Here is a 27,417-nt window from a genome sequence, read left to right as displayed (position 1 = left end):
GTCAGTCCTCAAGTTAGGGTCAATTCTCAGGGCCCAGAGGTATGCGTGCCACTCCTGCTGAAGTCCACAGGAGTGGCGATATGCATATATATGAGACAAGAATCTGATTCATAATTTGTCGTGCAGGTCTGAGACACAACCATCTAGTCACTTACCTGCCTTCTTACAGGTGCAGAAATTAAAAAAACAAAGCCGAGATGCAGACAGAGATTAAGAGCTGTGTCTTTAATGGGAATACTCCAGAGATTTTTTTCCACAAGACCAGAGGAAAGGCGGAAAGGAAGGAACATTCGTACAAATATTTACTCCAATGCCAGCTCTCTTCATTTCCATTCAAGCCCACTGAAATCAATGAAACCCTCTCACTGATTTCAATGGGTTTTGGATCAGCCCCAAAAAGAGGTAAAATAAACAAGGGCTTTCAACAATCCTAGCTTCTACATCAGCGAGGTCTCCAGAGTCCTGTATTTCTGACGTCCACAGAAATGAGCACGATGTCACAAATGTCTGACTCTCCCTCAAGGCCAAAGACAGGAAGGGTAGGACCAAACCCTACTCTGAGCACCTTTATACAGAATTGGAATGGTCTCAGCCAATCAGAGAACAGATTGCTGTGCCAAACTGACCAACAACTATGCTTATTTCTTATTTATGCAATTCTCTTCACTCCGATTGGCTACTGGGGTATGATTTGCATAATGGCTTCCAGTTATTTTTCACCAACTGCACAGCACCGAAATCCCTGTAATCTAATGGTTAATTATTGGTTTTTGCTCTTGGTCCTGCAGTAGTGCCAAAGTCCCCATTCAAAGCTATTCCTCTGGTTTTAAACTTCTCCGAACTTGCATTTCACCCTTGGAACGCAAAACCTTTACAGAACACCAACTTAGAAGAACCTATTCTTCCCTTAATGTACATCTGTATGGTCTAGTAGCACTGTTACAATTACTGACATTATTATGTGCAAGGTCCACTAACATTATTCCCCTCTCTGTGCCTCGATTTCGCTATCTGTAAAATAGGGGTACTGATACTGACCTCCTTTGTAAAATGCTGAGAGTGACACTGGAAAGCATGATACAAGAGCTAGGGATCGTTATTACTACTATTACGAGATATTTTAAGAGCTTAGATTCCTCTGAAAGCATTCACCTCTCTCCTTGGCATCTGTCATTAGTGGATAATAAAATCAGCAATTCCTATGCTTGACAGTCACTATTTCTCTAGATTTTATGCAATTTCAATAAATCAAAGCCAGCAAAAAGAAAAAACAAAATATGACTAAAAATTATAGTATGATAATAATGATAATAAAGTTAAAATAAGTAACTGTGTGGCAGTTCAGACTGAGTTACGATGGCATTCATTACATTTGGGAAAAATAATCTGATGTAAAACATAACTCACGTAATTAAGGAGCAAACTGTAAACTGGCATGCTTGGAAATATTTTTAAATAATTTAACTTCCATTCTGCAGAACCTCAGCCAAGCTTGATTTCTTGAGTTCAGATTTCTGATACTGCAAGCATCATCATTTTACTGGTAAAATTACAAGAATGTTGAGAAAAATCCAACTATCATAACCCACACCATGCTCCTTCCTGCTGGGACAATTGCAGGCCCCAGCTCTGCTCTTAGTTTCATGCATACATCTCATGGCAGATTTAGACTCAAAATGTCTTTATAAGTAGAACCAGCCCCTAGCAGCTAATTAGCTTTTACCCTTTGCTACCCTACAGAATGAAAATCCATGTCACTATTCCAGCTGTTTCGCTATGTATTTCAAGTTCTACTCTCCCCACATTGAGTACTATTCATATGTACCCAAATCTCACTGACATGCTGGTGAGGGTCAGGTGCGCTCTGTAATCCTGTTTGCAGATGGGAGAATTTCTTCCATTTCTACCTAACCACTTAAATCAGTTCTGGAGGGCGGTTTTTGGTGACCCAGGATGGTTTCCCTATATGCCTATACCTTTAAAGGGCACTGGGAGTCAGACTTTTCCACCACAAAGGGCTAATGCAGAAGCCATGGCAGCCCTGGCTCTACAGGCACGAAGGCATTAATGCAGAGAAGTGTGGCTTGCGAGGTGTGGACAGAGGGGGAGGCCCGTTTTTAGAAGATTAACGCACAGGGATGCTGGCTATTGCTCGTGGATAGTGGGAACCAGGATGAGACCTCTCATTGGCCTGCAGCCAAGATGCCAAAATAGAGAGTCCTCAGCAGCAACCGAACGGTTAGGTCCCAATGGCATATTTCGTAACTAACGGGGGAAAAAGCTAACTGTGTTTGTGAAAAATCACTGTCGTTCTGATTCAACACCCCGCCTTGGCTGATTCTGAAAGACACACGGAGAGGGGAAAGAAGAGACCGCATCAGCCCTGAAGTCTGCAGGCAGCACGAACATGCAATGTACTGGTCTTTCCCACACCTATACAGAGGTGCCTTAGCCCCTGCCACGCCACATGACATGAGCCACTTGCAGACATACAGAAGAAATCTTCCCACCCCAGCCCTCATGCCGATGCCAAATGTGTGCGTATTTGTTACCGTCACCCAAACAGCCCTCCCTTTTTCTATCCCAGCCCCCCAAACCTCTTTTCATCTTACAGGCCTTAATTAATGGACTGTATTTAAAAACAAAAGGGCAGATGGTGCAGGACACATAATTTAAGCTTTTCTGTGGCCTGACTTTTGCCACCGTTGCCAATATTTTCTTATAGTTTATTTGACAATAACAAACACAGGCAACTCTCCAGCTGCTTGAACACCGTCTTGTCCGCTGGGTAACTACTGGCCAGCTCATCAGCAAAACATGCTGCGTCATTCAAATCAACTAATGAGTCAGCTGATGACACTTCAATCCACCAATTGTGACGTCCGATGCCTCATGCAGATTCCCAGCAAATCTAAATCTGCCCCTAAGTCTGTGCAATGGTGGGACCGCAGAAGCACTCAGTCAGTCAGTCTCTTTTGGGTTTCAAGGACAGGATCTGTATCGAATTATTAGATCATCAAAGAATAGTGGAAAGAAGTAGATATGGGTGAACTAATTTGGCCTACTGCCAAACGCACATGAACATGGAGGGCAAAAGCTGGGCGCAGACAAGAAGGTTATTGTGTTTATGCTCCACTAAGGAAAGAATGTGAAAAGGGAAGCAGACACCAGAAGAGACATCTAATGACAAGGTAGGGTGGAAAATGGAGCAGAGACTGGGGAGAGTGAGTGACAAATACAGAGACGCTGAAAAAAAAGCTGAGAAAAAGCAAGAACCTTCTGAATAAAAAAAATGTAGCACGTGAAGCATGGATGGAGCTATCTGGCTTCCAGAGAGTTCTTCAGTACCTGATACAAAGCTTTCCCTCACCTACAGATATGTGTTGTACAAAAACTGAATCAACCTTGCAATAAAGCCCTGAAGAAATCATGGGTTTAAATTGGGGAAAATACATCTGTAAACTTCGTCTAGTTTTGCGAAGTGCAGCAAAAGGTTTCAAGAGGTCTCCAACACAAGGAACTTGCAAATATTCCCCCATCTGTAGAAAACACCCAACTCAGCCAGCGAAAGGGAATTTCCAAGAGAAGGGCTTGTGTTCTGGAAATGTCGTTTCCTTTAAAAATGTAGTGAAGAAAATTATGCAGTTTTCTGAACTAGAGAGTTTCCTCTGTCACAGCTCAGCCACTCTTCCTATTGCCAATTTTCTCTTCAATCAGGAACTTTTAAAGCTAACTTAACTCTGAACTCATTGAAGTTTTTTCCTGGTCTCAGCACCAATCAATACCTGAAGTTTCTTAGGACCAGCATCACTTATCCCCCCCGTTGATTACTTTCTAACAGATTCCCCTTCTGTCCATCTCGCCAGCGCGTTGGGACTGGAACACAGACAAAGTGAACAACGAGTGACCCCCATGCCTAAGAATAGCTTTTTCGTCCATGAAACCCCCCCGGGCTTCCTTTGAATTCTTCTGCCTGGGAGAAATGCATGTCACTAGACCCCAAAGACAGTGCGAGTGTGAGATTTACGTACCTGTAAGAAAGTAGCTATGCCGACGGAGCAAAAGCTGTCATCAAAACCTGCGATCACGTGATCTTGGAAATAAGCCACAGTCTGTCTGGTTCTAGACTCCAAGTAACACAAAGTGCTACTGCTCCTCCCTCCCCCGCCCCCTGATTGCTATATTAATTGCAAGAGGTTAAATCTTCGGTGGCCTTAATTGGCCAAGTTTTCTCCCCGCCCTCCCCAAAGCAGAAATCTGACCTGCATTTCAATTCTTATTATACCTGACAACTGCAGATGTTGTGCTGATCTCGCATTACAGAAAAGAAATAGAATACCGAAGGAACAGCTTAATGACCATGCCCACCTAACAGCGATCGCTGTTCAGAGAGATGTCACTGACCATTTCACATTTAAAGTGAGACCTAATGACTGCAAAATTTTACAGTTGCTAGGAGTTAACATAAAATCTGCAAATCAAATAAGTGGCTCTTAAAAAAGAACAAACAGATGCATCTGTCTGAGATCTATGCCTGGACACTTCTTTGTTTCTCCCCAAATGTACCTGGAACAAAAACCAAATCAATTGTATCTGGGAAAGTTGATTCGGGGCGCCTTCTTATAGAAGCAGAAATGCTTGTGTTTTGGATATGAAGTTATTTTAAAACAGGCTCAGCAAATAAGAATGGCCTATTTACAAATGATTGATTTTGTGCTCATCTGACTCTACTATGGGGGCTGGCAATCAGGTTCAGAAAGAGTTGCTCATGTATTCAGGATACTAACTTCTCAGACTTTCAGATAAGAACTATGGGTTTTATTTGTCTCTCCCTGAAGCACAAGAAAAGCTTCCCTTAATTCTGAACATTATCAAGAAAGGCATAGAACTCCAGAATCCTTCTTCCTATGCTGGTCTCATCTTCTATTGTACATCTTCTGTTTTCTAACCCATCCTTCTAAAGAAAAATATATTGAGTTTATTAATACAAAAGCAAAAGGTACATGATCCTGCACCCAGAAGTATTTCAAATACACCATATAAAAGAGGGAAAAATCCCAGAGTCCATCCAACCAAGGTCCTCGCTCACCAGACACCAGAGAAAGAGCACATCCAAGGGATGGTATGCAGTGGGCTGGACTAGAAGACCTCTTGAGGTTCCATCCAGCCCTACACGTCTATGGTTCTATGAATGCTGGAATATATTTAGCCCTTCCAGAAAGCCTACCCAATTCCGGAAGAACTTGGTTTTGATCTTGACTATCCATCTTTGATGTTTAAAGACATACAGAGAGGCCTGTGCAATATGATTCCTCAAATGCCAGTGGGAAAAACACCAGATGGCCGAGGGGACCAGCAGAGGGATTTAGAGCCTTCCACCTTCAGGTCACTGAGTCTAATCAAGCCCACGTCAGTGACCACTGAGCTTTGTCTCCACCTGGCAACCATGGAGGGCATACGGAAATAAGTCTTGTGGTCTTGTAATTTCTAGAAGACACGCGGCTACCTCACTCAGCAACCACACGTGATTTGAGGATACAAAGGGGAAACAGCTTGTGCCGCTGTCCCTGGTTTTACTCCATACAGAAATGGAGGCATTCGTTCGCCAGGGCTGTCAATCTAATGCCTTTAACTAGCACTACCTTCATCTACAAATTAAAAAAGCAAAAGGTCCCCTCGTCAATCTATTACGCCAGCAGTTAGTAAACAACTTTTCTAATCCCAGCATCACCCCCCCCCCCCCCCGTGTCCTCTGCTCCATCAGCAGTCTGTTGACCATGACCTGTGGCAATTTCAGGTTCTTTTACAACATACACATGTAGGACAAGAAAATTAGTCAGTAAGGGCTACTTCTAAAGAATAAAAACAGGTACTCAGGTTTCATATGCAAGAGTTAAAAGCTGATGGGTGCAAATTGGTAACTGCATAGCAAAATATGCATCTGAATGCACAGAATGGGTGTCTTCACACGCACCCATTTGCATGTACAGTGATCTATTTGCAGATACCTGATCACATTTGCATACACAACTTAACATGTCATTTTGCAGATTTGACCCTCAACATTTTTGTTTCCTTAGGTGCAGGAAATAAATACATATGTCCACAGAATACTCTGATCACCGTCAGATAGATTGGAATAGACTTGTGCCCCAGTTCTCTTAAATTAGGTTTGTTTCCCAAAATGTTTGTCTCCTTTTGACTAGATCTGGGATGTAGTCAAGAAAAACTCTCTCACATTTACTCTTTCAAATGTTGTTTCTCCAATTTATAAACCTGTGTTCAGGATTTGATTGCATTCACTGGCAGGAAATCATGAAATTAGGATGTTCAATAAAGTTTACAGAAGCCTCACTTTAACAAATAAAACAAAACTATTTCAGCCCCAGAGGGTATGGTATGAAATGGGCCCAGAGTATGTAGAAGCCATTTAAACACGAAACTGTCCCCGTTCTCTTTAGCCAGCAGATCTGTAATTCAAGTGGACACATCCCCAACCCATACTTCCCATTAAATAGGTTTGGATCCGTGTGATCAGTCTGGCTGTTTACTTGTGTTCTGTAAATGATTAAATCACAGCAGCGACTACTGGTAGCTTCTAAGGTTCAACTTCTCATCTGTACCAGTCCGCTGAGAACCCAGCTGTTCCAATGTGCCACTGACCATGGAAACGCTGGCTGTAGCCTGGATCCAGCCATCTCTGGGTCACCATCTCCTTACCCCAGAGCACAGGACAGGCACCTTTACCCAAGTTTAATTCAGTACACGCTCCCTTGATAAAGGAGACCCCCGGCTTTGCAAGCGTCCATGCCTGGGTCCAGTGAGGCTTGCTTTGAAGCCTTCGCCGGCTAAGAATGTTCTCCACACCCGACTCTTTCCATATCACCTCTGTCACAGCGCACCAGTGCAGGGAATGTTCACACTCAGTCATGCACTGGAACCATAGACCAATATCCAATTGATCTCAAAATTAACCACAATAAAAGTGAAATTAAACAGAGCTAAACAATAGATTCTGCAAAAGCTTCTGACACACTTTAGCAGTGCCCTGCCATCCCACTTCTACACTTTTGGTTCCTTATCCCTTTCTCTGAGATGGAAGTGCTGTTGCAAGCTTCAGTGCTTAAGATCCTAGTAGAAAGCAATGGAAAACATCTACTGCATTGTTGAGACCACCCCCCAGCAAGGACGGGGTCTAGTCTCCCACTAGCTGATATTATACTGATTTTACACGTTGTCTTAGCCAAACGTTTCATGACGTAGGGAAAAAAGCGAAGTCTCGGGTGCTAGAATGCTGACACCAATTTCCCCTTTATTTCCAAGGAGGGAACAACTAGGCATTGGAAACAGCTTTGAAGATTTCTCACCTTTGCTGCAATGCAAAATATATTGTGTTGTTTATCTGAAACTGAAACATGTCTCACCAACGTCTCTATATTCTCTTTCCTGTCAACTTCACCCTCTCTCACGGCGAATCCTAATTCCTTTGGACACCTTATTTTCCAAACTTGTTAGGACACAGATGTGTGTTTGGAATTTGTTCTGTCTGAAAGAGTAATTACACTTTGGACAGAGTGGACAGTGTTGTAAACAACTCTACCCAATAGCTGCTTTTGGCAGAATTATTTGTTAATGATGCTGTCCTGTTCCAATGTGCTCAATTAACATTTGTGCTACCCTCCTTTCTGGAGAGCCAAGAGGATATTTAGCATATTAAACACTGCCTACTGCAAAGACCTCTTAAAAAATTAAAGTCATTTTTTAATAAACTCCACATCATACTATACCTCCCCTCCCCCCACCTGAGATCTGCAGCACAGAAAGAGAGGAACATCCATTTCTCTGAAGATGACAAAAAGCATTCATCAAGGTCTTTGGACTAAATGTATTGCCTGGGAAGAGTCCAATTTACTGAACCCAGCTCTCAATTCCCCATCTCATTCTGCCTCAGCCCTGCTTTACAGCAGCCTTCTAAAAAGACAAGATTATAAGGCAGGAATTGAGCATCCGAACCACCTCAAAGCGCAGCACTGACAACTGCATTTGTTTCGCGTTCAGGTGGTGGGACAGGCTTTTTGCCATTCCTTGACTTATCAATCTGCAGCATCTGGGAACAGGTGCGCCTTCCTTGTAGCAGGCAGGAATGAAGAGTGGAAGGGACTCACAGCTGGCTTGCAGGCAAGTTAACACTGTGCAACTGGCAAGGAGAAAGGGGAATCATGGGGAACAAATGTCAGAATTAGCCAGCTTTGGAATTGTTGTATTGGCCTGATAGCCGCGTGCTGTAAGTTACATTATTAAAACTGCACGTCTGGAAATACTTCACACCCCAGAACTGAAGACATGCTCCTGAAACAAGCCTGCCTGTTTTTCTGTTTGCTCCAGCTGGACAAAGGGCACAAACGAGGGTAGGGCTCCTACAATCACACAGTCTGGAATGGACGCAGTCTCCTGCTCCCTCCCTGCCTAGCCAGTGCTCCTCTAGAACCTGTTCCCATCGAAATCAAGGAGAGTTGTGCCATTCGCTTCATGGAAGCAGGATTGAGCCCTTACTGCCTTGCGTGTTAGAGTTAAAGGGACACTGCCAGCTACTCATAAGCATTTCCCCCCTCTGCTTTTCCTATCGCTTCTTAGAAGCCTGGAAATAAACCAGCTCTCCCTCAATGCATACAGCGGACAAAGAACAAACACCTAGAGGGGACGTGCAGTGGAAATAAGCAAGTAGCAGGGCTGTTCATCTGGCTCCATCTTTGAAGCAGAAGAAGCAGAGCAGTGCCTGCATTGGCCATCAATTTGCTGCAAACAACAGACAAGGAGATAATCAGGCTAACAGAACCAGTTATGAAAAGGTTAGACAAAGAGCCCTGGCCACAAATAACAAGCCCCGCTGGGGGCTCAGGAAGGGCGTGTTTAAACAGGTCATTAGATCTAGGAGTGAATCCTGAGCATTGGAAAGGAGGAAACACCCCACCCTCTTCGAAAGGCAAAGAAACAAAGCAGGAAATCTTTGGTCTTGTGATTAACAGCTCTTCTGATGAGACCTTTGGAAAATGACTAGCGATGGCCTAAGAGATCTCTCCCAGCTCTGTGATGGACTGGAGACAACGGGAACCAAAGGCAGCATTTCCAAGGACACCACCTTGCGGTAGCTCGTGGCAATACACTCCACTACCACAGCAAATTCTAGCGTGAAAAGCTCAGCTCTCTGGGTTTGGTGCATCGCAGCTACTGTGACCTGTTGTGTGTGAACAGAGCCGTGCTGAATGTTCCTACACACATCCCAAGAGAGCAGCAAGCCAAGATGTGAAAGCGTTTGGGGGCGGTGTCAACACATGGGCAGCGTGGCTAACTGAGGCATGTTTCCTTTTCCATTTGCTAGCAAAATCTGGGAACAAATCCACATGCTGAGCCCCAAACCACCCCTCTTCTTGATGCCTACACGGACACGTGTGACAAATTCTGCATTCCCGCATGCAACCCGCTGGCATTAGCTTCCCCTCCCCTGTTCTGAGGTCACCCCCAGCGCTTCCTCACCTCCCTGCAGTCCTAATCACACCCAGCGCTTCCTCACCTCCCTGCAGTCCTAATCACACCCAGCCTTTCACATTCAAGCCAACTTCATCTCTCACCGCTCTGCAAACTCCACCCCATTGCTTTTAAACAGTGGTGATAAATTCCGGATCAGCATTTAGTGCAATCGACCCCCCGCCAAAGACCCGTCATCTGAACGGGATGTCACAAGCGAATCTACTGTTACCTGAGCAGTATTGCAAATGAGACATTGCAGCCACCGAGCCAGATTGGTCTTCCAGGCGCAAGAGAATTTTAATATTTATGGCCCACCTAGAATCAGGCACATTTTGTACAAAGAGTCAACGATGTTCAGATAAAGCGTGACTGTCTAAAGATGACTGTGAATTACCCCTAACAGAATGTCTGGCAGCCAGCAAGGCTGGAGCTGGATGGGCAGCTAAAGTCTAAGTACTGAAAACAATTTAAAAACAATCAGGCTTCAGCCAGCTTAGTTACATAAATACAATACTTTTTTTAAGGGGGAGTTCATGTCGGATTGGCTGAGGCAAACAATAGGATTCTGCTCCGCCCCCGAAGTGAATCTAAATGCAGCATGTCAGGAACAGTGAGCAATTCAAACTCTAGTGCACCAACATCTACCAGGTAAAATGATTCAATCTGAATCAGTCATTGGATATGATAGAAACGGAGTCACCGTAATGGAATGCTGTCAGAGGATCCAGTGCCCTGCCTTGAAAATAAACGACTCAGCTTTACTCCGACATGCATGTAGCAGCGGGAGGGCATCACGCTCTGACAACATTCCAGCTCACTGACATTCTCTCTGAAATATGCCTAGCCAGCGCTCAGATTCATGGGGAGCTAGGGGTGGGGAAAATGTAAATCCCCGTGAGTGAGATGTTTCATATACTGGCATAGGGAGAAGGAGGACATTGGCTCTCCCGCCCTGCAGGAATGTTCATCATTCCCGTCCTGCAGCCAGACCTTGTGGGAAATGCTGCTATTGTCCCATGACTTCATCAGTGTCCACAGGACAGGAATTCCCCCATCTGCTGTTCAAAGGCCACAGGCTTCTTACAAACACTTCAGTCCACCACTAGGCGCGGGAACCTGTGAGTGTCAAACACTCTGCTCCACAGCCAGGCATACCACGGAGACACAGGAGTAGCGGCCCATCAACTGTGCTGGGTCTGGAGCAAGTGGCTTCAGTCAACCCAAGAGAGGCCTGGATTCCCCAGATTTGATCCCGCTTAAACCTTGGGTTTCCTTCAGGTTTGTCCGAGCGAAGCTGAAATGCCAAACAAATCTCCAGATAAAACTGCCTAAATATTTTCTCTTCAGCGGCATTTTTATTCCTGGGACAAGACCACTCTGTCAGGGCTGAGTCAGCAGAGCCCAGGAGAGGCCAGCTCCACCAGCGACAGGAAAAGCATCCCTTCAATCAACCCCCTGGTGGGAGTGCTGGGAACCTGCCTCTGCACATCACTGGTTAAACCTCGTGAGGTGTGGCGGGGCAGATGGGGCAGGGAAGGGGTTCTTAGCAGCCTTGAGACAACTCATGCCTCATGCAGTGAAACTAGAGAGTTTCACATCCCCTTCCCTGGCTGTTACCTGGAGCCCTCCCTCCTTCCCTCCATCGACAGGACTGGCATGACTCACATGGGATTTCTCCCCCCACCCCAAACATATGTCAACCCCCTGTCCTCCACTGACCCGAGTGTAATCTCATGACCACTTGGCCTGCTCTCCCACCTTGAACCTCCAGGGGAACAAGCTGGACCACTGCACCCCACAAAGAACCATAAAGCACCCACTATTTAGGATCTGCAGGGAGGACGAGGTCCTAATCTTAATCAGGTGCCCAAATATAGCTGTGTCAATCATTTCCATCACATCAGGTCACCCCCATACCCCAGTGCAGCACAAGAAGAAAGATCCCACCAGTTCCTTCAATCACTGCAGCTTGGAACCACGCTCCCCACGTTCTCACATTTACCCTACTGGCCAAGGCCATGCGCCTTCCCTCCTCAGAGCAGACTATGAAGTGGGGACTGAACTAAGCCGGGGTTTTCCTCACCCCCAGCAGATCAGCAGCTTGGTAGCTGTGTTCCACCATCCCAGCCAGTGAAGAGACCTTTGAGGGACTGGTGAATCGCCACAGATTCACTGTTGCTGTTCCAAACTACAGAGCAACAGAGTCACCTTTCAGCAGAGACCAACCGTGGCTAAATTCAGCCTCAAAGGTGAAAGTTACAAGGAACTGAAATACCCAGGGGTTAGACTAGAACCTGTTCTGCGATCATAGCTATCGTAGTCACTGAGGGTATGTCTCCACTGCACACTACGGCCCAGTTCTGAGTCTGGTTTGAACCTAAGCCCCACTTCCATCCACACACAAGACAACCTGACTCAGGTCAGCAAGCGCTCAGGATCTGGGTCCTAGGACCCTGTTAGTGGGACAGGCCAGAGCCCAAGTCGTGCTGTGAAGCCCATTTATTTTGCAGCATGGATGCACCTCAAGCCACAGACCCAAGTCAGGAAGTCTGCGCAGTGCAGTGTGGACGCATTAGCATGGCTGAGACACCTGGGTCCAGCATCGTAAGCCCAGATTTACAGTGCAGGGTGGACGCTTAAGTGCAGGCCTAGAAACACCGAGTCTGCAAGCCCCGCTCTCACAGACCCAGGTTTACAAGGCAGCGTAGACAGACCCTCAGGCTCCTGCTATACTTATGACATACACTCTAAGTGCGGTGTTCTGGCAACTCAATCTTCTTAACAGACTGTCGTGGAAGTTCAAGCTAGTGAGTTTAAATCAACGGCTAATGATAAACATCCGCTGTGGCGGGATGACTTTGCAAGCCAATAAAATGCTTCCAGTGTACAGTAACAGTATTGTCATGCTTTTTTATACACGAACACGGTGGGTCACTCTGACTGGTTCTGTTCAGGAAAATCTGACATTACATAGATGGCTCTGTAACTCACAACAGACACAAAACTTTTCAGGTTGCGGAGCTGCAAGCGTGTCTGACCTTTAACAATACCTTCTGGGAGCACCCAACGCAAACCCCATTCCATGGCTACTAGCTTCAGTCTTACCTGGTTATTTCCTCTTTCAGAGCAGCAGGGTCAGTGGGATAAAACTTCACACGAAAACACATGGTGAAGGGAGGCTGGGCTGCAGTGTAAAATGACAATGTTACGGTTACCTGAATTGTATCCATTGAGAGCAAATACACCAGTGTCTTCCTCAGCTATTAACTCAAATAAAGGAGCTATTCAAATCTTTTTCAGGACCAGATCTGGCTCCTCAGTTACATATCCCCCCCAAAGCACAGACAGAGCATTCATTAACAATAAGGGCAGTTGTGATCACAACTCCCCATGCACCAAGAGAAAGAATGGGCCTCAAGTACCTCCCTTTGTCATAAAGGCAAAAGAATTCAATGAGAAAGCTAAAAGCCCTCCTTTGCCCCCCTGTTTTGCGCAAGGATTGTGGCATAAATAACAATCTAGAGTCCTTCAGTGTTTCTAGACACCTAAGAATACATGGAGGACACTGCTTGAAATCTGAATGGCCTGTTTATCCGCCCCCCCCCATCCCTACCTACACAAACACAGTACACACACACACACACACACACACACACACACACACCATGTACACTTTATAGGCTAGACTCTGTGGCCTTCACAACCACAGAGGGCGGGAAGGGTCAGAAAGATGATCCCACCTTCACCCACCTTCACCTTAGCCAAGCAAGGGCTGCTCATGACAGCAGTCATTGTGCTCCTACACTTGGCTTCCACCCTACAAACAGGATGCCAAAGACAATGGAGGCGGACAGGGAGGGGATGGGGTTTCCGCCACACAATGCCCATGGCTTCTCCTGCATTGGCCCATGGAGCAGAGGGGCAGCTTGGGGTGGGGGGCACGATCTCTAAAACACAACTCAAGGAATAACGGGGCATTTCCAAAGGGGGTTTTCATTGGGCTCCGTGGCTGTGCCGACAGTACATGTGACTGTATCTGTTGTGCGGGCAAAACAGGTGGGCTTGCAAATTGTTATTTGCACCCTTGAATCATTTTTCCATGCAGTTACCTGTTTTGTTCAAGCAAACACAGATTTTGCATGTGCAAAATGGACATACTTACATTGGCACAAGAAGGGTGGTTTAATGAAAATGTACGCCAGAGAGAATTATTTCATTGTCAACGTAACAGAGATACTCAGAAGGGTACACTCGCTAGGTGATGCACAGGGAATAAGCCACACGAGTCAAGTTTCTGAACCAGAGGCAAATGCTTATAAAATTAAGGGGAGCATGCATAGTCTCCACAGGACATCTTCATACAGATGCACAGTAAATGCAACACTCACCTCTCATCTGCTTCACAACAGACTTTGTAAACTCCAACCAATGCTGAAATGAAAAAGAAAGATTTTTTTTTTTTAAAAAAAGGACCAGTAACAAATACCCTCACGTTCGTGTTGCAATGCCTCCCCTTTGGGGTAAAAATAAAAGAAACAGAAAAAACCAGGTTGAAACAGAGGCATGTTTCTTTGAATGACCAATACATGATACAGAGAAAGAGGTAACCATGCAGCAAGTTTAAAATGCGGGGGCCTGATATTCCGCTGCCTCGCATCTTCTATCGTTATCTACACCTGTGCAAGGCAGGCATACAGCACGAACAGGCTGTACAGGTTTGCCATGGGTGTCAATAGCCAAACAAAGGGTAAGGCAGTAGGGTACCAGACACTAACGTGTCAGACGCAAATCCCCATCACCACAACGACCAGCCACTGGGATCCAGAGTTTGTCAAAATACCTGGAATATTTTAGGAACATTTGCTCAACCAGCTGCGCTGCAAGCAAGGCTGAGAAAAATGCCTGATCCCTGGGATACCGAGAACTCGCTCCTGCTCCCGTGGAAGCTCCTGGGAGTTCTACCACTGACGTCAGTGGGAGCAGGGTAAGTCTTCTTCTAGTCTGGCCACGTGCTCACAACGTAGTTCGTGCCAGCTCACATGGGGGTGGCAAAATCTAAGAAATCAGTAGGTGACACTGATACCTCACAACTGACAACGTTCCACCCAGAGCAGGCCGTGCCGCTTCCCTCTGCGGGGCGACAGCTTGCAGTAGAAATGGAGTCGGAAGAGGCAGCCTCCCATACCATGGGCAGGGCTAGCAGACCATCAGAAAAGCCAAACCTCCATCCCCCTACAGTGGGGTTTAACCCTGACAAGGACAGTACACCTGGAAGAGCCAGCTGCTGCTACGTGCTGGGACAGTTGGAAATCACTGGGCCCAGCCATGCGGATCATATAGTCATGATGGGTGCCTCTGAGCAGGCCAAGCCAGGAATCAGCGACGTGGCATGGCTCATCTGAGTGGGGCAGCAAGGACTGAGGTTTGCTCTGAAAGCTGTCCCACCTCCAGCTGCTATCCCAGCAAAGCGCACAGCCCCTGGCTAGCCTGGTCACTCTGTCCTCAGACTGCCCAGACTCCCAGAACCCGCAGCCGGAGAGACTACTGTAAGCAGAGTCAGGATGAGCTCCACACTGACATCTGGTGGTGAGGTGTGGCAAGTTGTGGAAAAGAACTTCAGGGGCTGATCTCATTTGCATAGGCACACCCACCCCGCCTAGAATAAGGCCATAGCTGCCCAAATGGTCACTTTGGCTGCTGTCGGATCCCCAGTGTCTCTGTTATTGGGGCTGGAAGAATAAATTGTTATTACCCTGATTATGGGAATCAAGGACAGTGGAACTGTACTTGGCCTTTTGTTATGATGGAGGGACTCGCCATCAACTAAGTGGCACTCGCTATGCAAGGGACATGGGTTCCAAAACTCTGTGAATTGAGAGAGGTTTGAGACAGGTATTAGTACCCGGTGGTGTGGGCCCGAAACACTAATTGCACCTCTGTCTCTCTCCCTCCACTGTGGAATGTCAGAGCTAATTTTGGGTCTATTAAGAGTCTAGCTAGAGGCACTGTGCTGAATTCACTTTGGCCTTATAGTGCAGCAGCACTAAGGCTCCAGCTACTCCAAGCTGAAATTACTGAGCACTGTGCCAAGTAGTGGGGAGCCTGAAGATGCAGAGCGGTTTGTGAGACAGCTGGCGGAGTGGAGCGGTTTGTGGAGTGGATCCGAGTGAAGAGCTGTGGGGCAGTCAGCTTCAGGTCATGTAAGGTGCCCCTTACCTCTTTTCTTCTCCACCCACACATTTTAACCCAGACTGGGGAGTAACACTCTGCAGATGAACTTTTGAACTCTGGAGGCTGGACTTTTGGGGTGGTTGGATTTTTTTTGGACTTTGGGTGATTTCTGGATTGCTAGACTCAAGGTTTGGATTGTGGGACTCAAGAACCCGAGGGAAAGGATGTGGTCCAATTGCTCATGGTTTGGTTGATGAACCCTAGTTGTGGTGTTTTCCCAATTTAATGTTGATGTCGTTTACCTCCTGTTATTAAAGATTTTCTGCTACACCGAGATGCTTGCGAGAGGGGAAGTATTGCCTTTTTGAGGCGCCCAGGGGTGTGTGTAAGATTTTCCCAGGTCACTGGGTGGGGGCTCGAGCCAGTTTTGCATTTGCTTTGATGAGAGGGAACCCCTGTGTACTGAGCCCGGCCCTTGCTGCTGTCAACTTGGCCTGGCAGAAGGGTTACACTATGACCGGGATGCAGTGGGCATTTCTGGCAGAGCACTCTGATGGGTCTGACTTGAACCACCTTATTTCCCAAAGGAAGACCCCCACCTTTGTTTAAGTTGTCCCCTCTCCGCTCCTTCTCAGGGCAGTGCTCGCTTGGCTGCGCTAAGACCTTCATCTGAGCTGCTGCTCCACCCGGGTCAGGTGGGGGGCATCCCCCGACCTGCAGTTTGCAGGCTGAGAATGGGCCTCTGATCAGCACTAAATATGGCAGGGAATAAGATGGCATCAGTGGATATAAAGTGTCCCCCCAGGGTCAGAATCTCTGTTTAAAATCCACCCTCTCGCACAGAAAAATCTTTCAAGGCATTTCCTTCCCTCTGGCGTCCTCGGGGGTGGGGAGCAGAGGAGTTGGAGGAAGAATTTGCCTCTCTCCCTAGAGCTTGACCAGCCAGCAGTTTCCCCTCTGCCCTTGCTCCTTTAGACCCCGGGAACCCAAGAGACCACGTCACATTTCTATTACAATTCTCGCTCTGCGCTTCGCCGAGATGGAGGAGTTTGCCCCACTTCCTCTCAGCTGTACCATTACATCTGACTAGGTATCACCATCCAAGTCCATTTGAGTGGGAGCGTTTTATCTTGCCGGGTTGAGCAAGAACTCTGCCAGCCGGACAGCAGTCTCTTCTGCTGGCATCTCGAAGCAGTTGCCGAGGTGAAGCACAAGACAGTTGGGAAATATTTCCCCTTGCTTTACTAGCTGCAGCATCCCAAGGTCAGGTGCAGGTTTCCATTTGCAACAACAGATCAGTCAGGTTACGTGCCAAACACATTAATCTTCGGCTTGGGCACCTTCCATTAGCTGGTGTCTGGAGCTCTGTATCACCTGACGGTCTGAGTCCTTACAGAGCATAGCGAGCTGACAGGACCCTGTCAATGTCTAGGCCCACGGGTTACACCCACGTGTGACAGCTGGACATGTGCTTTGTGTTGTGAAAACAGACATCTATCACTATCAAGTTCATCTATCATCTATCAAGTTGCAATGGGGGAGGTTTAGATTGGATATTAGGAAAAACTTTTTCACTAAGAGGGTGGTGAAACACTGGAATGCGTTACCTAGGGAGGTGGTAGAATCTCCTTCCTTAGAGGTTTTTAAGGTCAGGCTTGACAAAGCCCTGGCTGGGATGATTTAACTGGGAATTGGTCCTGCTTCGAGCAGGGGGTTGGACTAGATGACCTTCTGGGGTCCCTTCCAACCCTGATATTCTATGATTCTATGATTCTATGATTCACTCCAATTCTGAATGATTAAAACCAAAGGGGGCACCTTTAGGCACGTAGGTTGACCTAGCTACATTGCTCACACTGCTGAGAAGTTGTTAAGCCGACCTCAGCCCCAGTGTAGACTCCTGTTGATCTAGCTACCGCCTCTCAGAGGGATGGAAGAACCCACAGGTTCAGCTGCAGCATTTCCAGCATAGGCCTTAGTACCCTTAGTATCGATCCTGCACTACAAACATGTACGCCAACACCTGGATGCGTGCTGTGAGAAACCCCTCCCTATCTGAGAAACTGCCTCTTTCAAATCGCAGCGGGAGGATTTTGCAGCTACGCCCCAAGCCTGCTGGATCCCTCCCCCTGTCCTGCACAAACACCTCTCTTTTAAAGGGATGGTTCTTGTTATTTAACTGTGCTGCCATGCCAGAGATACAGGCAAACAGCGCTGGGATGTACGATTAGCTCAGCTGCGTCTGCAAAATGCCTTTTCCCCTTGGCACTGCCTGGAATGATCGATTGAAATCCCCCAGCGTAAGCTAGGGGGCAAAAAAAGCACACCTTTCATTATAACATGACAGAGTAGGTTACACTTGAGGCCTGTCTTTCTGGAGTGACTCTGACAGCACCTTCCAAAAAGAAGCCCGAGGTCCTTACTGCAGCAAGTTTTTGCCACCATTGCTGCTCATGTTTGTGGCCCAACTTAAAGGGAGATGCAAGAAACTAAAAGATTTTCCTAGGCATGAAGAGGGGGGCTAACAAATGCCTGGGGAGAGGTACCACCACATAACAGAGAAAAATGATATCACAGCAGTCAAGGGACAGGTCAGTTAACACAAAACATTGCAGGCAATGTGAAGAACCATCCTGAGGAAACAGCGGGCATGCCCCAAGAGCCAGGAGCTGCCTTGCTCAAAAGGCACCCAGAACACTTGCATCACGTAGTAAGTACAGCAGCAGTGCCGCTGCTGGAGAAGCCGTTCGTACGAGACCCCTTTACACATGCAGGACACGGCACACCCCAGCTAGGGCAGCACGCCGCCCCCCCCCCCTTTCCTTGAGGGCAGCTCGAGCTCTTGGAGGCCTTAGCTGAGTCCTTGCGGAGGGAGAATTTCTTCGGGTGGCCAAGGGAGGAATGGGATTGAATGAAGGGAAAGGAAATGTCAGCAGCGCGTCAGGAAAAACCTTCCCCAACAGCGAGCGGTGTCTGAGATCCCCCAGGGAAGTGGGGAAAGTCCCATCACCTGGAACACGTCACACTGGATCAGGTAAACACCAGGACACCTCTGGTAGGGGAGGACCCTCGCCCCAGCTGGGGTAGGCTCAGGGCACCCGTCATCAGAAGCCATCACCAATTTCTAAGATTTTTATGGTATGAGAAAAATTTCAAAACCACTGTTTCTTCTGTTTCTGGCTCCACAGTGTCTCAAACCACCATTTCTAAACTGCTGACGGTTTGTAGCTACACAGAACAGTTTCCTTGCCAAGCCTGGCCATACTCCGCAAATAAATACGTTTGCAATAAATATCAGATACTTTTTCTGTATGGCCCAGAACTCTCTGCCAGGCATGTACTCAGCTGGTACAATCACACTTCCTGGAGCCTGCGAACACTGGAGTCAGCTTTGTGCCTCCGAATTCACCCCAGACACACTGAGAAGGCAGCACGCAAGCCTGGCTGCACATCTGTTTCCAGCAAGCCCCCACAGCTGCCCACGCCTCAGATCAGTCACGTCACTGAGCAGCAAGGGTTTGCTTTCCAATAAGAATTATTTACTTGTGCACCAGTGATAATGGATTGAGGAGGCCGCCCCATTCATCAGGTGTTCAATGCGGTGCTCATAACTGAGAAATGCAAAGCCTAGGCAGCTCTTTAATAACAAAACGGCCACATTTTAGCTGCAGAGGTTAAAATGTTTCCTGCTCAGCCCCCTCGATTCTGGTCACACTGAAGCCAGTCTGACACTGGGGTCACTCCACTGAGCTCTGTGATGCCTCCCATCATACTACACACCAGCCCGTTGTGCCCTTTAATTTAACTGCAACGGCTTTAATGGGCTCAGAACACCCCTGAGAAAAGCAACGACAAAAAGGAGGACATTAACACAACCCAAGGGTGCTGGTGACCCTCTGAGGCCAACCCTGCCCATTTCGAGGGTCGGGGTCCACCTGACCAGCTCTTTTTGAACTCTGCATCCAGAATCTTCCAGGCCTTAACAATGCCATAACCCCACACACAGCCACGTGAATTGTCCAACTCAGTGCACAACTTCAGCAGAGGTCCTTCTGATCTACGTGTGGTCAGTGATGTCAGGACCAAGCCCAGGGTTTTTTTCACACTAAATGCCATTATCACTTCAATGTGGACAAGACAAAACAGCTCATGTTCTCCAGGCCTCCATCCCAACCAGCTGTGCAGACATTTCGATAGAAGAAACAATGTCACTGCTTGAGTCTATTAATATGTACGGAGAAATTCCCAGAGGCACTTCTTAGCCTTTGTGTGGACTCATGGTGCATGCAATTTTCTGTAGGGTGGTCCCTTTTCAATGGCCATGCAAACAGACAACACACTCCAGTGTATCACACGCAAGGCCTTATCTGTACATATATTTAAAGAAGCTATTTGCCAACAAGCAGGAAAACAAAGAGGCAACACAACCAGAGTGGCAGTTAGTGATCAGTCAGAATCACTGCAAGAAAAATGTTGCTCTCCACCGTTAAAGAGCCACCATACTTTAGCCCATTATGAATTCAGCCGCTCCTTCAAATGAGGTTATTCATCGCCCGTGACACTGATGAGCAGGAAGAAAGGTCGGAGAGATTTCAGAGAGGAGCATTGGAAGCACAAGTGCCCAGAAAAAAACTTGCAGGGTTAAGGAAAGGCATTGGGAGTCAGCTGATCACGAATGCACAGGAAACACATCGAGGCCACTGATGCTGCTGCATCATTGCTAGCCAGGAATTTAGCCGCGGAGGCAGGAGGCAGGGAGCACAAAAACCAGCGAGTGCCTAAGAGACAGCAAGCAGAGCCTCCTGGGCACTGGTGTGTGTTCCACTGGGAGAGGAAAAGGAGACAAGTGAAAGACCCAAACTGCCATCCCCGTGCTTAGTGGGAATTAACCATAACAGCTGTTCAACAAGGACAGCTCATGGCACCACCTCACTCTTCAGGGAGCTGCGCTGTAAGTTCTCTTCCCCTGCGTATCCTCGCTGTTTCTCTGACGCCGTGACGGGTGCAAGGGGACTGAGCAGGAACAGACATTACTCCTGTTCTGAGGCTTTTGGGAAAGGTCTTAAGCTCAGCAGCAAACTCAGTGCTACCATCAGAGTAAAAACCAGTTGGGAGGTACACAGAGCTTCCAACCCATCCACTTCGGGTGCTCATGTGGCACGTGCTGTATGCGTGTACACACTCTGCATTCTTTGTGTGTTTGTAAAGGAATATTAATCTAATGTAGAAAACTAACCTTGAGAAGTGGCAGAAATAACACACACACATTTGAGTTCTTGGCGATACTGTGATATTCATTATACGTAGCCACAAAGGCACAGCTCAGCAAGTCCCTGTTCCTGCAGTAACCACCACTGTTGTGTACCCCTGCACCTGGGCAGAGTTGTTTTGACTTGAATGGGACATTGCAAACATGCATGGATTGGGGCTCGCAGACTGCACTGTATCATCGGCGCCCATCATCCTGCTGCCTGAAACAATCTCATGAATGCAATGCACAGCCAATTCCTAACCTAGAAGTCTTCTCTATCAAGCTTCCACATACTGTATTTTTTCTTCTCATACTTTATTGCCCCAGGTAGCAGCTGCTCTATTTCCTACCCTAGAGGGGATTGTTGCATTTCAGTCTCTATGTGAAAATGTGGTTCCGGGGGCAGGGGGAGAGCTCAGTGGTTTGAGCTTTGGCCTGCTAAATCCAGGGTTGAGAGTTCAAACCTTGAGGGGTCCATTTAGGGATCTGGGGCAAAAAAAATTGGGGATTGGTCCTGCTTTGAGCAGGGGGTTGGACTAGATGACCTCCTGAGGTCCCTTCCAACCCTGATCTTCTGTGATTCTACTTGGTAAAGCTACCCTGAAAAAAATGGGCATTAGGAAGTTCCATGTCTGCTCCTCCTTTTCGCCCCTACCTATCTGCTCATTTTACAAATGAAAAGATTTTTTTCCTAAGTGCCAGCTCATCCTGGGATCTGTGACTCCTGCTGAGTTCTTTCTGGTTCACACATCACAGCCTAAGTGAATAATTCCGTTGCATGAGACAGAATGAGACCCAGCTCCCCTCTCAGAGCCGCACAGGCTCTGAAATGCTTGAGGGAACAGAAAGTATCAAAACATACTTTTGTAATGAAAGGAAGCAGATGAGACTCCTCCCCTGGTACAGTGTGAATGAGGGAGACCGCTGGCTTTTTGATTGACAGGTGGACCGCATTACCCTACCAATTAACCCATTGGGGTATATACAGTTTCTCAGGCTGGTCTTCTTGCAGAACAGCAGAGACAGGAAAAGCTGTAGAGAAAGACTCCTGACAAAGGGCTGGGTTGATTTCTGTTTTAAACAGTTTATTTCCCTGTTTGTTTTGCACTGTGGCTGTTAGTCTCATGAAAAACAACAATTCTCTCTCTCTTTCTCTCTCTCTCTTTTTTTTTAATAGTGAATCACTAAGAAAAAATACAAATACAAACCCCAGACAGAAAGGGTATATTTTCCCCAGCTAAGGACTGTGACATGTACCTGGAGCAGCACTGCCTTAGAGGTTTACTGTAGGGAAAATTCCTCCAGACTATCCAAGCATGTCTTGGAAACAGATCTTAGTGTAGCTCGTAACTTGGCTGCTACTTACCCTTTGCTTGTCTGGGTCCACAAACCGAATTCCAAAGTAGTCTTTCTCCAGTAAGTTTAGGTGGTGGCAGAGAAGGTCAAACAAATACTGACCCTTGGCATCTCTCTGCAAGATAAAGAAACTGCATTTACAAATGGATAGACACACGCCTGCTACGTTTAACTAAAAAGCAAAAGCACAGCTCCCCTAGAGCACTGAAATACTCAACAGTACACCCAGCAGGCTTTGCTTTTGCTGGAAACAAGATGGTGAAGGATTTGCAAGTGGGAGCATGACATACCAATACGCTCGGCCATCTGAAACCTAGGATCACACCCAGGTTTGGTTTAGTCCCATTAACTTCCCTGGAGTTTTATCAGAGATGAATTCATCTCAATGGGTCACATTCTGCTCTCCCCTACACCACAGAGAAGTCCCGTTCATGTCATTAGGGCTGCACAGGTATAACTGAGAGTAGAACCCACTGTGTTTTTATCTTATTGGTCCTGGCCTGAGAAATGTAAAATTGTCACACTAAGCACTCAGGATTATTATTAACAGGAATGTTTCTGGGTTATGTGAAATACCCACAACTTTTGCAATCAAGTGGAGTCTAGCTCAGGTTGACGAAAGAAGGAAGTTCTGAGTCCAGGCTGCTCCACACTGACTTACCCTGCCTGTGTCCCAGGTTTTAGGAGAACGTGTGATCTGAATGATCAGACATGCTCCAATATTATGCACAATGGAACAAACTATCAACCCGAACTGAATTATCTTCCTTCTGTTGCTCAGCTCAGACTCTACCAACTCGTGGGCCACTAGTGACCGATGCCCCAATTCAGCAAAGCATTTAAGAATGTTCTTATCTTTAAAAGCACATGCTTAAATCCCATTGAAGTTAAATGTGTGTTAGTGCTTGCTGAATTGGGGCCTCAGTGTGGGTACTCCTTTCCCTTCGCTAACTCCAAGTTGCGCCAGGCTTCTGCTGGCCTGGCAGTAGATCACGCAAATGGCCCCATTTAATTTTATTTCAATCACCATCTATCGGATGGTTTCCCAATTCAATAAAAACCCCTTTCAAATGTTCACGCAGGTGTGCCAGTATTTGCATCCAGCCAATCACATCCTCATTCCCCAACAGACTCCTCGCAGAAGAACACTGCAGCCTGTAGTCTGACACTTCACTAGCAGGCACGTAATTTATTAGTAAGAAAACTGCTCCTAAGTAACCCTGTTTCATTTTTTCCATGGAATGGCTGTCACTGGAGCCAGTCCACCCTAAGAAAGAACAATGATGATGCTCTGACACACTGTAATTACATTCTTGGATACTTCTAAGGGAATGTTTTCACTGTTGTTTATAAACATCTTGCCAGAGATTCACGTCTGTTTTCACAAATTTCCTGCTTTTAGTAATTCTCCTTTCACTTGCTTCAATAATATTTAGCATTTATGTAGCACTTTTCAAACATTAACTCTCACAACCCCCTGTGATGCCATCCTTTGTTCACACGGGTACAACTAGCTTCTCTCATAAGGTTACATAAGTCCACATTGGCCTTTAGGTCACATTGCAAGGCATATTTCTTTTCCCAAGCTTTGAGGGAGGAGGGATAGCTCAGTGGTTTGAGCATTGGCCTGCTAAACCCAGGGTTGTGAGCTCAATCCTTGAGGGAGCCATTTAGGGTTCTGAGGCAAAATTGGGAATTGGTCCTGCTTTGAGCAGGGGGTTGGACTAGATGACCTCCTGAGGTCCCTTCCAACCCTGATATTCGATGAGGAGACCTCAACTGTATGGAGGAAGGGGTTTAAACTGTTTGTAGAGCCCTGCATGGATACCTGCTCCCCGGAATAGAAAGTGGGGATATCCGCAGATTTTCAGAGCGGCAGCCATTTGTTAGCACTGGGATTAGAACTCATGAATGTCCAGTTTACAGTGCTCTGCTCAGACCGTGGTATCTCACCTCCTAATTTCTGTTGTCCAGCATTCTACGTTACGGCTCCACCGCAGAAGCTGTAAGATTACCACTCTGTTTTCAAACAGTAAAGCAGCAGAACACTGCACTGATGTTTTTATAGACTCACAGGACTTTAAGGCCAGAAGATATGATCCTTCGGTCTGGCCTCTTGCATAACACAGGCCAGAGAACCTCACCCAGTGATTTCTGCATCAAACACAACTTCTGCTTGAGCTAGAGCAGATCTTTTAGAAAGACATCCCGTCTTGGTTTAAAGACCCCAAGTGATAGAGAATCTACCGCATCCCCTAGCAAGTTGTTCCAAGGGTTCACTTCCCTCGCTATTAAAAATTTGCACCTTTTTTCTAGTCTGAATTTGTCAGGCTTCAGCTTCCAGCCATAGGAGCCTTATGCCTTCATCCACTAAAGAGCCACCTAGTGTCAGAAATCGGTTCCCCACCTATGTACCTGCAGACCATGCTCAAGTACCCTCTTGGCTTCTTCTTGGATAAACTAAGCAGGTTGAGTTTCTTTAGTCTTTCACTATTTTATGATTCAAGGACTAACATTTATTTTTAACCTTGTCAAGGTTCCTTCCCCACTCTGAACTCTGGGGTACAGATGTGGGGACCCGCATGAAAGACCCCCTAGTCTTATTTCTACCATTTAAGGTTAAAAACTTCCCCAAGGCACAAAATCTTTGCCTTTGGACTAGGGTATGCTGCCACCACCAAGCGCTTTAACAAAGAACTAGGGAAAAGGACCACTTGGAGTTCCTCTTCCCCCAGCTATCCCCCCAAGCCCTTACACCCCCTTTCCTGGGGAGGCTTGAGAATAAACAAGTTGAACACAGACCAGCTTGGGTTTCTTAGGACCCTAAAAACCCAATCAGATTCTAAAAAAAACCAGAACTTTATTAGAAGAACAAAACAAAGATAAAAGAAATACTCTAAGATTAGAATGGAAGATAATCTCACAGGCAGTCAGATTCAAAACACAGAGAATCCCTCTAGGCAAAAACTTAAGTTACAAAAAGACACAAAACCAGGAATACACATTCCCTCCAGCACAACAAATTTATAAGCCAAAACAAAGAAAACCTAACGTATTTTCTAGCTAGATTAGTTACTATCTTTACAGGAGTTGGAAGGTTTGCATCCTTGATCTGTTCCCGGCAAAGGTATCACACAGACTGACAAAAGCCTTTCCCCCCCGCCTCCAGATTTGAAAGTATCTTGCCCCCGCATTGGTCATTTTGGGTCAGGTGCCAGCGAGGTTACCTTAGCTTCTTAACCCTTTACAGGTGAAAGGATTTTGCCTCTGGCCAGGAGGGATTTTATAGCACTGTATACAGAAAGGTGGTTACACTTCCCTTTATATTTATGACAAACCTGTTTTCGCTCTCTCCTTTTCTACTGAGATATTGAGACTAATTTCGTCTTCCCTTCCTGCTCAACACTGGTTTGCATTGCTGTGTGCTGTTAAAGTCTATATTTATCTATAACCAGCGAGTGCTTTCACGACTCCATGCTAAGGAAACACCCACTCCTAAAGGGAGCTTCTAAACATTCTAATTCATGAAAGCACTGCTGAATTACAGCAGAACTCCTTTGGAAGAACAGGATGCACATCCAGTCCAATTACCATTAAGAATAGGACAAGGCATCTACGGAAAAGTAGCAATGTTTATACCTGGTCCGTGTAATGGCATTGATTAGCTCTGCTTCCCAGCATGGCTAAACGGAACGTTTTAAGAGGCGTGGCTAGGGGGGCTAAGCCATAGTCTATTTTTTTCTGGTTCTTACGATTCAGTCCCTCCCTGAGTCACTTCAGCTAGTCTGCCAAGAGGAACTGGCATTGGTTTTGGGCAGCTTCTCTAGTCAGCTGTGTGCAGGTGAAGGTGCTTCCGCTCTGCATTTGCTGCAGCAGAGACATCAACACACGGCGATGACTCCTGTAGGAAGCTGAACAGGCTGTCTATGAAAAACAGGTTTCTGCCCAACTACCATGCAGTTTTATAAGGTCCCACGTGCCAGGACAATTTCTAAATACAGCTAGACTGGGAGTTACCGAGGAATTCTGAAGTATCATAGACCTAACACTTGGTATATTTTGAGATTATTAAAACCTGAAGCCCCAGTCCTGCAAAGCCTTAGACACATGCTTAATTCTAGATAGTGAGAGTGGTGCCATTGAAGTCCATGGGGCTGCGGACTGTGTATGAAGTTAGGCACAGGTTTAGGTCCTCAGCGGGTAGTGCCTATATATCCTCTAGATTAGAAGTATGATTACTATTTTTCCAAAATTTTCTCCAATCCACTGCTGAAAGTTTTTTGTTTGTTTTTTTTTGGGGGGGGGGGGGACGGGGAAGCCAATATTAATGTAGGACCTACAAAAATATTTGTTGCACTTGGTCTTTCTTTGTTCTCCAGCATCATTTAACTAAGGATTGGTCCATACACAGAACTGTATCCATTTAACCAACAGTGTGATTTATTATTGATTTAGTTAACCCAGTACATCATCATCTCTGGACACTGTTGCATCAGTGTAAACTTGGCCCATAACCATTTAGTGGGTGTCAGTACATTTACAGACACAAGCTAAGTCAATGTAAGCTGCTGTTTTAAAACAATATAGAAGTGTTCGCATGAGGTTGGTGGGGTTGCACTGGTGTAACTGAATTCTTTTTTTAACTGATTTAAGATAAACGAGTGCAATTTGTGTGTATAGACAAGCCCTAAGAAACACTATTCTCAACCCTTCCAACCCCCAAGTGCTATGGACACAGAGGCAGGTGCATACAATGTCTATTTCTTGTGTTCTGGGCTCAGGAGAAAAACTAAATACTGATGGAAAAACAAAAAGGTGTGTGTGTCAATTTCAAGATCTGTTAGGAACCGCAGGGGGAAAACTCACCATTTACCAAATCGACAAGAGACAAGATTGGATGGGAAAGAAATTACATTTCCAAATTCTGAGAGACTATTACAAATAATGATGGATTTTCAAGATAGTGCTCAGTAAAGCATTATGCTGATGACTCATTCTGTGGTATATTTTGTGGAGGGGAATATAGTGCTAATCAGTCAAGGGCTAAGAGCACCTTGGAAAGCCAGGTGCAGTGTGAACAGGATGAGCACAAGCTTCCCCACCCATCACTG

General features: G+C 46.4%; 1 protein-coding gene across 6 annotated transcripts in view; it reads right to left on the bottom strand.

Annotated features, from left to right (window-relative positions):
- Positions 1 to 27,417, bottom strand: part of FRMD5 (FERM domain containing 5) — a 323,210-nt gene that overhangs the window by 83,595 nt on the left and 212,198 nt on the right. For all 6 annotated transcript variants that reach the window (XM_074966676.1, XM_074966674.1, XM_074966679.1 and 3 more), the window contains exons 2-4: positions 22,317 to 22,421; positions 13,917 to 13,959; positions 12,634 to 12,712 (exon numbers count right to left, since the gene is read on the bottom strand). In XM_074966676.1, coding sequence (XP_074822777.1) covers positions 12,634 to 12,712; positions 13,917 to 13,959; positions 22,317 to 22,421 — 227 coding nt within the window. The remainder of the gene's footprint in view (positions 1 to 12,633; positions 12,713 to 13,916; positions 13,960 to 22,316; positions 22,422 to 27,417) is intronic.

This window comes from Natator depressus, chromosome 10 (genome assembly GCF_965152275.1).
Source record: "Natator depressus isolate rNatDep1 chromosome 10, rNatDep2.hap1, whole genome shotgun sequence".
In the NCBI taxonomy this organism is placed as follows: Eukaryota; Metazoa; Chordata; order Testudines; family Cheloniidae; genus Natator; species Natator depressus.
Note: the sequence above shows the minus strand (reverse complement) of the source record. Positions and strands in the feature narration are given on the sequence as shown.